Raw genomic sequence first — 12,595 nt, forward strand, 5'->3', positions numbered from 1 at the left:
TTTTTTGCAAGCCGAGAGAAGCCAGGGTAAAGCAGGAACAAAATGAATATACCCGGGCTTTAAATACCACCTTGAAGACCCAGGGCAGCCTTCGCTGGCATGTCTGGGAGGCTTCAGAGAAAAGGCTGACCCACGAAGTCTTGGTTTTTCAGCAAAATGTCACAGGGGAGTCACCAAACTGCCATGCCGGACGAGCTGGTCGAGCCCAGAGCCCAGAAGGCCACATAGAGGTGGTTCATTTCCGGAACCTGGGGCAGGTCTATCTTTGCGTCTTCAGGGGGGGAACATGTCAGAGAGGGCGGACGAAACAGAGAAAGCTGGCATCTCCTGAAACCTCACGCCACTGCCCTGCTGGCAGGTGTGGGACCCTGGGTCAACGACACCGATGGTGTTTATGTCCATATTCTTAAATTCCATTTGGCTGGGATATCTGGTAAGCTCCTTCTTTGGGGTGATAGAAGTCTGAGTCTATGACATTCTGTATCCTTCGGTATTAACATTATTATTTTGTTAGTGGTGTAGTAAGAATATGACTGCCATTTATATTACCCCCCCCAGTACTTGTTTACCCTGAAAAGAAGTGGTTTAGCATAAAGTCAAAGTTATTAAACATCCATTTTCCAGACCTCTCTGTTAAATTTATATATATATATATACACACACACACACACACACACACACACACACACAAATAAAGCTAAACCATTTTAAATGCTCCTAAGTTAGTATTATTATTTACTAGACTCCTTATTCCATCTTATGGTATTTTATAATAAAATATCAGCAAGCTCATAAAGAGGGCTTTTTTTTAAAGATCCATAATCTTTCTAACCATAACAAAAGAGCGGTAAATGTATTGTACAAGAGCGTGATGGAAAAATGTGCTAAAGTATTTCCATAAATCAAATGTAGCACTTTGGCATTGACTCTAAAGCATTAAATTTAGTAAATTAGAACCAGATGATTTTAAAATAGAAACTTACATAACTTTACGGTGTGATTTTTTTTTTTTCTACACAAGTTTATCTTCATGAAGTTCCCTTGGCCGCTACCGTAATAGGTATTTAAGAAGGAAGGGCAGCGTCTGGGTATTATTCATCTTTGTAATTCCCATGATGCCTAGCATTCTGTTGAGCAATTAGTAAGCACTGGTGGACGGATGAGTGAAATCTCAGCAGTGATTAGCAAGTACAAGTTAATTGGAAAGGCAATATAAAATAAATATTTATACGGATCCGTAGGTAGACAAAACACTGATACCCCACACCTCACAGTAAAAATATGTCTTGATTCTCCTTTCATAGTGAAATGTGTGCATCTCAATCAATGAATTTAAAATCAAAAGGTGGATCTGCTCCTCATTTGGGCCACCACGCCCCCAGCTACCATCACCCTGGGAAGTTCCTCATCTATAAGTCTCTGTTCTATTTCTGCCATCATAGGAGCCACAGAAAATGTTCCTTTCTGTCATTTCTCCTCTCACACACAATTTCACAACGTAGCTGGTACCTTAAGAAGGACAAGCTGGGAATTCAGTGCAACACAGAGACCAAGATGTTCTTAAATGTGGTGCCACATTTAGGGGATACACATGAATAAGGTATAGTTGTTGCTCTTTAGGAGGATGCTTTCTGGCAAAAGGGTTCATCGGGACACTGTCATTGAAAATGAAAGAAGCTCAATTCCAACTAGGTTAGGGAGAAATGTGTTTATTGCCTTATGAATTGGGTTGTCTAAGAATGGACATCAGGTATGGCTTGATCCAGAGGCAGAGACAACAGCATCAGGGTTCTCTCTATTCCACTATTCCAAATATCTTTGCTTCTTTTTTCATGTGGACTCACTCTCTTACTATAGACACTCTGCACAATGAGGAAAAGAAGTTCACTACCAAACCTAGGTTTACAGACTATGATCCAAAGAAAGAGAGGTCTCCTATATCCCAAGCTTCGTTTACAAAATCTCAAAGAAGATCTCAGATTGACTCTGTGAGTCACATGCCAATTTCTTGGGCTTGTCATTGTGGAAAGGAGGATATCTTCTATGACAGACCAGGTCTGGGTGGTTGTTGGGGAATCTTCATTAGCAGACAAATGCAAAGGAGGGTATTTATGCCATAAATATTGAGGATGTAAAACTGACAGGGCTGATTGGATGTGGGAAGACGGGGGGGGGAAAAATCAAAAGATCAGTCTGAACTTTCAATTCTAGGCACCTTAGACAAAAGCAGCATCATAAATACAGGCAGATTTGTTAGAAACGGACATTGTTTCAATAGCAAATTCATATGAATATTAGCCAGAGTCCTCCACAGAAACAGAACCAATAAACCAATAGGGAGTGTGTGTGTGTGTGTGTGTGTGTGCGCGTGCGTGTGTGTGTGCAGACAGAGAAAGAGAGAGAGAGATGGATTTTAGGGAACAGGCACATGATTGTGGAGGCTGACAGGTCCAAAATCTACAGGGCAAGCCGGCAGGCTATAGACCCAGTGAAGAGTTAAAGAGTTGATGCTGTAGCTCAGGTTCAAAGGCAGGCTGGAGCGGAATTCCCTCCTCCCAGGGGGACTTTGTCTCTTAGGGACTTCACCTGATTAGATGAGGCCCACCCACAGGATGGAGAGTAATCTGCTTTACTCAAAGTCTACTGACTTAAATGTCATTCTCGTCTACAACATAGCTTTGCAGCAATGTCTACACTACTATCTTACCAAGTATCTAGGCTCTGTGGCCCACCCAAGTTGACATATAAAAGTAACCATCGCAATCTGTGACTCGGAAGAGTGAGTGAGGTACCTCTGGATTATTTGGGTGCGGTAAGAGGTGAGAGTCTGGGACTCAGAACACAGGTCAGGAGACGTGATTGTCATCTACGTAGGAACGAGAGATAGAAAATGGGAAAATGCAGGGTGAGGACACAACCTGGGGGGAGAGCCTACCTGGAAAGGGGCCTGAAGTATTGGTGAGGGAAGGAGAAGAGGAAGAAGAGCTGGCTGCCGTGGAGGCCAGGAGAGGAGGCCGCTTCAAGAGAGGTGGGGGGAGGGAGGGGGCGGGAAATGTCAGGAGCTAGGGGAGGCCGAGGGCCCAGGAGGGCCCCCCGCACGGGCCCTCCAAATGTGACCTGCAGACCCCCAGCCGCCAGGCCGCACACTGCACAGGTCCACAGCGAGGGTGAGGCGGCCATCGAGTACTTCACAGCCCTGACAGCTTTTAGACGGGCGCCATTTATATCGTTAGATTTAATTATAAAGACAACGGACAAGGCTTGTACGTCGTATGTCTCTTGTACTCTGTTTTTCTGATGACACGTTAAGTATTTTACAGTCCAACTGACCCATGATGGACTGGGACATGGGAGGCACGGGTGCTTCTGTGTGGAGGGCCTGAGAGGCGCCGCCTTGAAGGGTGGTCCGTGGGATGGATGGCAGAGGCTGAGGAGAGGAGGTCCGGCGGGAGGCCAGGCCTCAGACTGCTCACTCTGGCCCTCCGGTCGTGGCAGGTGGAAGAGAGAGAGCGCCCGGCTTGATGTTGGGGGACGGAGAGGTGCCAAAGGGAAGATTTGGAGGAACTGGATTGTATCCACACTCGCCTATCCACCGTTATCAGGTTTAAAGGTCTACGGTTCTTTCATAACTCATTTGGTGGCAATACCCGACCTGGATCGGCCCGAGGCAGTGCATATTCTTCATTTACCCCAGTTGGCATGAATATATGTACGTCTTCCTGCTGGAACATGAACGAGTGTGCAGACTGGATGCTGGCCCAGGTCTCACCGGGAGTTGCGTAGTGTGGGGGATAGGTAAGTCTGGTTCTAAAACCTGAAATATTCAGAATTCCACAAACTCGTCTGACCTCCAGGATTTTGAACAAGGAACTGTGGATCTGTCTTTGGGATGAGGAAGACCTGAACGTGTGTGTAGAGAGCAGGATGTGAAAGACGGGGGGTAAAAACGAGAGAAGGGAGAGCGGGAAGCTGAGTCCCGGAGTGGGCTTGGAAGAGAAGAAAACGCCCAGCACTGTCTGTGTAAGGAGCAAAGATACTTGTCTTCCCGGCGACCAGAATTGCACGGGAGATGGCTTTTGAAGATGCAGAGGGGTTCTGAGACCACAAAATCTAAAGCGGGAGAAACGGTTCTGCAGAAAGAGCAGAAGAAGCCTTGCTTCATCCCCTGGCTCTCCACCCTTCGGAAGACCAGCAGCTCCTAAGGCTGGTTAGAGCATGAATCGTGAGAACCGCAGGCACCGGCATTCAAGAAAACCTTTGCAACACCCCCTCTTCTCCACTCCCTAGTTGGAAGTCACAGCGTGCCAAGACACAAGCAAATTAAGGGAACTTACACTCAACATCTGTAAACCCCAGTGGTGCGAGCGAGTGAGCCTTAAGGTCTTGGACACGTTCATTGATTAGCAGGGCTCCCCCTTGGCTTTTCGTAGGAGGAAGAGAACTGCTCTGCATTTCTTAGCCCCAGTGGGCAGAAAGGAACATGCTGTCCACACGCAAGGGTGGACGCCTTCGTCTCCGCCACCGCGACCCGGTGCCCCGCCCACGCTGGAGAGGCATTCGTCCTGCAGACAAAATAAAAGATTGCTGAGAGCTGGAGGAGTTTGTTTGCTTTCTAAAATGAATCAAGCTCTTCAAAAGCTTGGCTTGAACAGTGCCGGGTGAGCTGTGTCCCCACACCACATTCCTCTTATCCTGTCTTCCCCCCTCCACCACCCAAGGCCCTGCATTACTCAGATTCCTTCCCCTCGCTCATCAGCGCCAGCTGGCGGCCGCCTGGGCTGGCCAGACAGGCCCGATGCCCTGGGACGGGGCCCACTGGCCACTCGCTGGCCTCAGCTGGTGAGGGCAGCAAGGGACAGGAGGCCGGCTTCCTTGGAGGGCTGGGTCAACTGGCCCCTTTTAAGGGGCCAGTGCGGGGTTGGGGGGGAATGCATCTCCAAACCCTGAAGAAATAGTTTCCCCTGTGCCTCCAGGAAAGTGGGTATCTGGTCTTTAATTATTTTTTATTTATTTTTTTTTTCAATATATGAAGTTTATTGTCAAATTGGTTTCCATACAACACCCAGTGCTCATCCCAAAAGGTGCCCTCCTCAATACCGGGTATCTGGTCTTTAAAACACCTTCCTTCCCGCCATGCTCCCTGATTCTTTCCCCCACCCCCACCTCGGCTTCCATCTCCACCCCCCACCTCCACCTGGAGCCACACTGGATGCCGGATGTGGAAGGTGAACCTTAATGGCCCGTGGGCCTGGAGGAGTAGACTGGAAACAGAGCATCCAGCCTCATCCAGGCGCGTGGTCCATAAGCCCCTCTGTTTACCACACCTGGACAGGAGCAGTAAGTGGAGAGGGGAGAGGGGACAGCAAAGCGCCAGCACATCGCGTCACATCTTAGATACAGATGCAAGGAGAGGACAGGAAGACTTCAAACTTAAGAACAAAGAACGAACAGACGCGAGCAAGAAGGAAGCCTGGTGCGTTTGTCCCGTCTTACTGAATACGAACTACAGAGCAATGTTACTGTGTCCGGCGGTGCCTTCAGGAAGAACAGGCCATCCTCCCCCCGGGCAGGGGATTTCTGTCTATTTGGTCGTGGCAGATCACCTTGACCTTTGTAAAGATCCATGGTCTGCAGTTTCTACCAGCAGAAGAGACTTGCGGGACAGTTTCGGACAACAAATTGTTTATTCGGACTAACCAAAGCCTCTGATAAGGGGATACCTCGCGGCTAGAGACAACAGGAGAACGCAGTGCCAGGCAGTCTGCACAATCTTAACTAATAAAGTCCTTTTGCTCCGCCAAACATCATTCCTGTGCCCAGCGGGATACATATAAATAGTAGAAATGTAAACCTTTGCCCGCTTGGTTTTCTCATAATTTCGCCCCCGAGTTAACCCCCCAAATCCTTCGAGTAAAGAAAATGCTAAATGCTCAAGTGGGGCCTCATCATTGCTCGTCGTATTTTACTACAGTGGAGCAGGTTGACCTGACATATAATTTAATCTGTTTTGTTTTTCAGTTCTTTGCGGGGGGGGGGGGGGGTTAGTAATTAAGGATTCCAAAGTTATAATAACACTATTATGTCTATATGTATAAAACACCAAAAGCGTCACAATTACGCAGTTTTTCAAAAGTCTAGTCGCCAGGGGCAATATACAGGGGTCTCTGTAGGTTTTTGGTAGCATGTGAGTGACACAGTATTACATGTATTTTTTGTCATGCTTTATCAAGGACTGATTGGTGTCTAAGACACTCTCCATTTTAGCACTTCCCCCTTGGGAAAATTAAAAGTCACCTCAAAGAATCTGTGATGGAGGGCAGAAGGCAGTGGGAAAACCGGGGTGGGGGGGGGGAAGGGAAAGGATGGTATATTTTTAAAAGGACAATAACAATGACACACTTATAAACTTGGCTGAATAAAGGGGGCAGTGAGACCTCGTCAAGCTGTCACAGTGTGGGAATCCGCCGTGTCATGCAATAAAGAGAAAATCTAGAGGAATCGTTCCTATTCTCCGTTGTTTAGAGCCCCACCCCATCCCAGGTGGCTCGTCACTGAGTGAGAAGAAGAAATAAGTCAGGGAGGCACCAAGTCAGAAGTAGTTTGGGGATCCTGAGGCAACAAGGCTTTTTAAGAAACACCACCCTCCGTTACAAATATTGTAAAATCATGTTTTGAACAACTCTTGCAGAAATCAGAGTTTATCTCTTAGACACTATTGTTAAAAGGGGGGGTAGGAAGAGAAACTTCAAATAATAATAACAATAATATTAATAATTGTTAAAAGGGGAGTGGGGGGGAAGGGTGAGGATGGGATGGCCTTCGTGAGTCTCTTTTACCGACTATCAGTGGAGAGACAGTGAATGAGATCTCCTTTCCCCGGCCCACGAAGAAGCAAGTGTTAGAAACTGTATCTGGAACATCTCTCTAATAATAGACTTTCATTCATTCCAAGAGCTTGACCAGCTCAACAGATAAAAAAAAAAGGGCGATTGCCTGGAGTGAGAGATGTTCTTTCTTCTGCCTGCTGAAAAGTGACTTATTTTTTCCACGTTGACGTCAGTAAAGGCTGCGAGCAGGGGAATGATTCAGGGCTTTGAGAAGACGTGCGATGAAACTCAGTTACCTGCATAAATGCAGAAGGGGAGACAGCAAAAACAAGACAGGATCCCCTTTTATAAGTCGCTTGAAATCTCACTGTGGAGAAGAAGTGCCTCCTCGCAGGAGAAACAGTAAAGGCAGTACCTAAGCACTAAATGACAAGCGATACCCATATAGCTATGTACAGAACCATCTGGGGATCTTTTTAAATGGGTAGATTCCAAGCCCCCACCCCAGGTCCACTGAATCTATAAGCCTTCATAATTGCTTTTTCAGGGAGGTCAGGTTAGGGAAGTACCAACCTAGGGCACAGGTGAGGGAAGAGAGAGTGGGGTGAGGAAGAGGTCAACACTGGAAAGGAAAGGTCTCATGAAGGAGACAGGGTACAAGCCGGGGTAAAGAGGGGATCTAGAGAAACACAATGATAAAGGGGGACAGTCCACACAAGTGGGGCTCGAATGCACAGATCGTTCCTCGGTTGGGTTCAGTCCCGCTCTGGTGGAGAAGCTACCTTATTGACTTGACTGACAAATGGGGTTAGAGGATGCTGGGGAGAAGTATGCACAGTGGTTCAGGTCGCAGACTCGGGAGCCCGAGAGCCTGTCTCCATGTACAGGACCTGCACTCATCTGCCTGTAACTTTGTGCAGGTTGTATGACCTCTCTGGGTCTCAAGTTTCGTCACGTGTAAAATTAGGATGCTCCAACCTACCTCGCAGGGTTGCCCTATTGGATAAATATGGAATGAAATCACGTTTGTGATATACAGCATAGGGCCCGGCACCTGTGGGGGGTTTCAACAATCAAGGTTGACTGTGGCAGGGGTCAGCTGGAAAACTCTCCGTGGCTCATCTTTGTTTGGGAAGGTTTCTGGAGACTTACAGGATTGAAAAGTTGCTGCCTCCAATTATTTTTTGAAATAACTTTGTTTTTTGTAGAATTTTTTTTTAACCGATAGCAAACTAGAAATGGTGAAACATGGCCCTAGAATGGGTATTTCTAGATTGTTTCTCTGTGGATATACAAGGACCTCTACTCTAGTCTGAACCCGAGGATAGATATATCTTGCACTTTTCTAGGGCATGAGTCAATAAACGTTTCCTGTGGAAAGCCAAATAATAGTGGGGTTTTTTTTTTTGTTTTTTGGGTTTTTTTGGTTTTGAAGCCTTTACCATTTCTATTACAACCACCCAAGTCTGCCATTAGAGCTCAAAAGATACCATGTAAAGGAATGGGTGCCCACGTTCCAATAAAACTTTATTTATAGACACTGAAATTTGAATTTCACATGATTTGCCCATCTCATGAAACATTCTTCTTTTTATTTTTTTTTTTCCAACCATAGAAAAATGTAAAAACTATTCTTAGCTCATTGGTTGTACCAAGACAGGAGGCCTACAAGCTATAGTTTTCAGACCGAAACATGTCCGGGAGCCAGAACTGGCAATAGGCCTGGAATTGGTTCTGGAAAGTTGCATCTTAGCTCCACTTCTTACAAATGCAAACCCCACGACTGCCCTCAAAACTCGAGTTTTCTCCATTCCTTTCCTGAGCATCACACAGAACCTCAAGATAACATACATCCTTTGATGTTACTTCTGTCCTCTCATTCATTCATTCATTCATTCGCTCAGCAGGCATGTAAGTACCTGCAAAGTAGAAGCCTGCAGGGGACACAGAGATGAACAAGATACCACCCTGTCCCTGGGGGGTTCGCCTTGAGGCTGGGACAACAGAGATCAACCAGTATTATGGCACAATGTGGAAAAGCCTTATAAGAGGACTGTGTTCCAAGTACAATGGGGGCAGAGCGAAGGGAGGGAGGAGTTAGTTCTGAAAGGAGGATGTGGGCAGAGTGGGGGCGGTTGGCAAGGAAGCACAAAAGGGTTCGTGTGGGGGCTCGGCCGGACAGCTGAAGTGAGAAGACAGGACATGCCAGGCAGAGGAACCCATCTGTGCAAACTCAGGAGAGTACAAGGGTGTCTTGGAATTGGTGAGTCCCCCCTGTGTGGCTGCAGTGTGGGATGTGGGGTAGAGGGGATGGGAGAAGACGAGGCCAGAAAGGAAGGGTGGGCCCAAATCACAGTCCAGGCCAAAAAGTCTGCAGATTTCGTTTGTAAAGGCACTGAAGTATCCCCAGCGGTTTTTAATCATAGTAGCAACATGTCCTGCTCTGTACTCTAGAAAGTAAACAGGTAGCAACGTGGAACATAGATTCCAGCAGGGAGAGATGGCGGGCCGGGGAAACTACAAAGGAATGACTGGAATAGATCAGACAAGAGAGACAGAGAATGGACCTGAAACGCTGATCGCTGTTACGAGCCAGCCAACCCGGAGGCACCCTGTGTGGGGCACCCAGCCCTCAGAGCAGCAGTTTCGTCTGCTTTAGAGGTGACTGTGCTAGATTCCCGAGGTCACTTCCTGCCCTCACTTGTTCTGACTTTGCCCTTACTTTTAGAGAGCAGCCACATGGGTTCCTCCCAAGTTGTGCATAGGAGAATCTCTTCTCTCTAGCATCCACACGATTTTTTGCTATATCCATGCCCATGGCCATGGCGGCTGGAAAATCATTTGGACAGCATCTGGTGCCACTTCCCCCTCGCTCCTGCCTGTATCAGTGTCTGGGGAGATAGAGCCCTTGACCGATAAGCAGGGGGGTGGCAAGGCTGACGGGCGGACACAGTATTGGCGAGCACAGGGTAGGACCTGAGCCCCAGCATCCCGGCCCATTTTAGGAGGCTACCCATGGGGGTCTGATGGCGGTCCCATAAACCAATCGGCAATGTTTACACAGCATAGGTTAAACAGTGATTTTGGCACCCAAAAATCTCAGGTAATAGGCGGGGATGGGGCTGTTTTTCTATTCAGTGAGAGAATTTGTGTTTCCCCAGAGGGCTTTGAAGGAAACAAATAACTAAGTACTAATAAAGCAGCTAAATACTAATAAAGTCATGACAACTATCTGCATTATGTAAGCTGTGTTAAGACCAGAGCTCAATATTTTAACTAATAGCCTGCTGCCCTTGAGTGTTTAAACAAAGGGTAAAAACAGAGAAACAGATCACATCATTCTCTGCTCAAATCGCTCCAGTGCCTTGCTGTGGCAGTCAGGAGAAAATCCAAGTGCTACCGCCTACCTGTCTGAGTCTCACCCACCCGTTTCCCAATCCCCCCAGGAGCCCAACTCCAGCGCCCTGGCTTTTCTGCTGTTCTTGAACACACCCAGCTCATTCCTACTCCAGGCGCTTTCCTCTATCTGGAATGTTCTTTCCCCAGATGTTTGAATGGATCCTTCATGTCCTTCATATTGAAGCAGAAATATTACCTCCTTAGAGGGGCTTACGTGACCACGCTCTAAACCAAGACACCCCCCCACACACACCTGCTAACCCTTCTCTGTTTCCCTCTAGCAATTTTCCCTGCTTAACTTTAATTCGTGGCATTTATCACTCCAAACTGTATTACATATTCATTTAATTATTGCCCTCCACTCCCAGTAAGTCGTAAGCTCCATGAAGGTAGGAGCTTTGTGTGGGCGGCTCCTGTATCTTCCCCACCTGGAACGGTACCCAGCACGTGGTAGGTGCTGAATCGATATTTGTTAAATTACAAAGTCTCCTGCGAAAGAATGACACACGGATGAGGGCACCTGTCTGCCTTTTTCTCAATGCCTGCCACACTTAAGATATTGACAAGAGTCTAATAGTAATAACAGCTACAATTAATAATTAAGTGAATATTAATGCTTACATAACATATCATAATAATGTCATATACTATAGTGATAAAATAATATATCATGCATTTAAATATTAAAACAATAATTAATAATGGAACATTAATAAGTGAACATTTATTAAGATCTTACTATGTGCTGGGTAGTATTAACTTCTATCCACACTATCTCATTTAATACTCATTATAACCTAGCAGGTAGGCATTATTATTTTCTCCATGTCATACTTCAGGGCACCAAAATCAAGAAGTTAAGACATTTGTTGAGACTATCACAGTATACCCGACTGCGGTGTGACTAACACTGATCCAAACTCCTCTGAAATGAACTTCAGGTAGATTCCAAGTGTCTACTGAAGAGGAGAGAAGCAGGAAAGCAAGGGGGCCACTTAGTACGATTTAAACTTTCTAGCTAGAGAATGAAATGACAAAAAGCCCTAGCAAATGCTTTGGAAACTGAAAGCATTTGGGGTGAGATAGTGTTGGCCTATTCAGTGGTACTCATCAAACAGAACAGAAAGCAGATTCAGCCCTACTGCTTAGGAAGCCAAAGGAATGTTATCTAGATCTTCTGGAGGCCACAAGACTCATCTTACGGACGGGAAGGACTTTGACTGATCCAGGCAGACACCAAAAACAATTTCCTGCAAACTAATGACTCTCCCATAAGCTGGTAGGACTGTTAGGAAGATCCTTGTAGTACAATATGCTGCATGCTTAATTTGTGTTCAGAAAGACCTTGCAAAATCACTCGGGCTTATTTTCACTCCAAGGCTAAATGAGGAAAAGCAAAGTCCAAGTCTGAGGCCTGAATGGGTGTATCAACCTCATTATGACCAGTGGGGCGGGGGGAGGGGGTCACGTCCAAGGAATCAGTGCCTTATTAAACTGTGATCTGGAGCCTTGTATCTGGAAACCACTTTTGCAGGGTAGCTGCTCACCTGTTCTATTTGTTTGAATCATAAAAGTAAAAGTTTAATTCACTGGGAATTTGGGGGGCAGGGGAATCAAACTGATTCTGATCCAACTAGGTCAGGAAAAAAAAAAAAAAGAGAGATGATTTTTCCATCCAGGTCGTGTAGTCTGCTTGGAGTCCATCCCACTCAGGGACAGCTATTGTCTGAAATCACCGAGTCTCAATCCTGAGACCCAGTGAAAAGGAATTTTCCCCTCTCTCCGCTTTAGAAAAGTGGCTAAAGGTGACCCTTTCTGTCTTCTCCTGGGTGATGTCTTTCTCTATAGAAATCATGAGGCTGAACCGAATGTTCTGTGCTTCAGTGGAGAGACTGGTCTTTTAAACCAGGCTCCTCAAACAGTGGGCATTTTTTTTGTTTCCCCAATAATAAGTGTTGGTGGGTTAATGGGTCATCTTCAGGAGAGAGGTCAGAAGGAAAACACTGCAGTGTTCAAAGCTGGAGCTGGCAACGCCAGCCATCAAAGAACACACTGCTCAGTGGACAGCCATGATGTATAGGGCATGCACCGGCCAGCCTCATCTAAGGGGTCACATCTAACCTTTATCCTCAGCAAAGCCAGAGGAGATCGCTGAATGTGGCTGACACTCAACTCTCCGAGGCCCTGGGGAGAAGCCGGCTAGGAAAGCCCTGGTGCCTGTGCTAGCGGAGTCCCTTTTCACAGAGAGAATTGTATTCTGGCTCCTCGCAGACTGACGTTGCAAGTACTTTGAACATTGAAAAGAACAAAAAAAGCAAACAGCCACAAAAAAGGGGAGGGGAGGGAGGAGAGAAAGAGAGAGAGAGAGA

General features: G+C 46.6%; 1 protein-coding gene across 1 annotated transcript in view; it reads left to right on the plus strand.

The window, feature by feature from the left end:
* Positions 1-3,052: 3,052 nt before the first annotated feature.
* The window catches only part of NEDD9 (neural precursor cell expressed, developmentally down-regulated 9), a 59,139-nt gene continuing 49,596 nt past the window's right edge, over positions 3,053-12,595 (plus strand). The window contains exon 1 of the mRNA XM_043593131.1: positions 3,053-3,263. Within this exon, the coding sequence (XP_043449066.1) occupies positions 3,053-3,263 (211 nt within the window). The remainder of the gene's footprint in view (positions 3,264-12,595) is intronic.

Source organism: Prionailurus bengalensis, chromosome B2, assembly GCF_016509475.1.
Source record: "Prionailurus bengalensis isolate Pbe53 chromosome B2, Fcat_Pben_1.1_paternal_pri, whole genome shotgun sequence".
Classification (NCBI taxonomy): Eukaryota; Metazoa; Chordata; class Mammalia; order Carnivora; family Felidae; genus Prionailurus; species Prionailurus bengalensis.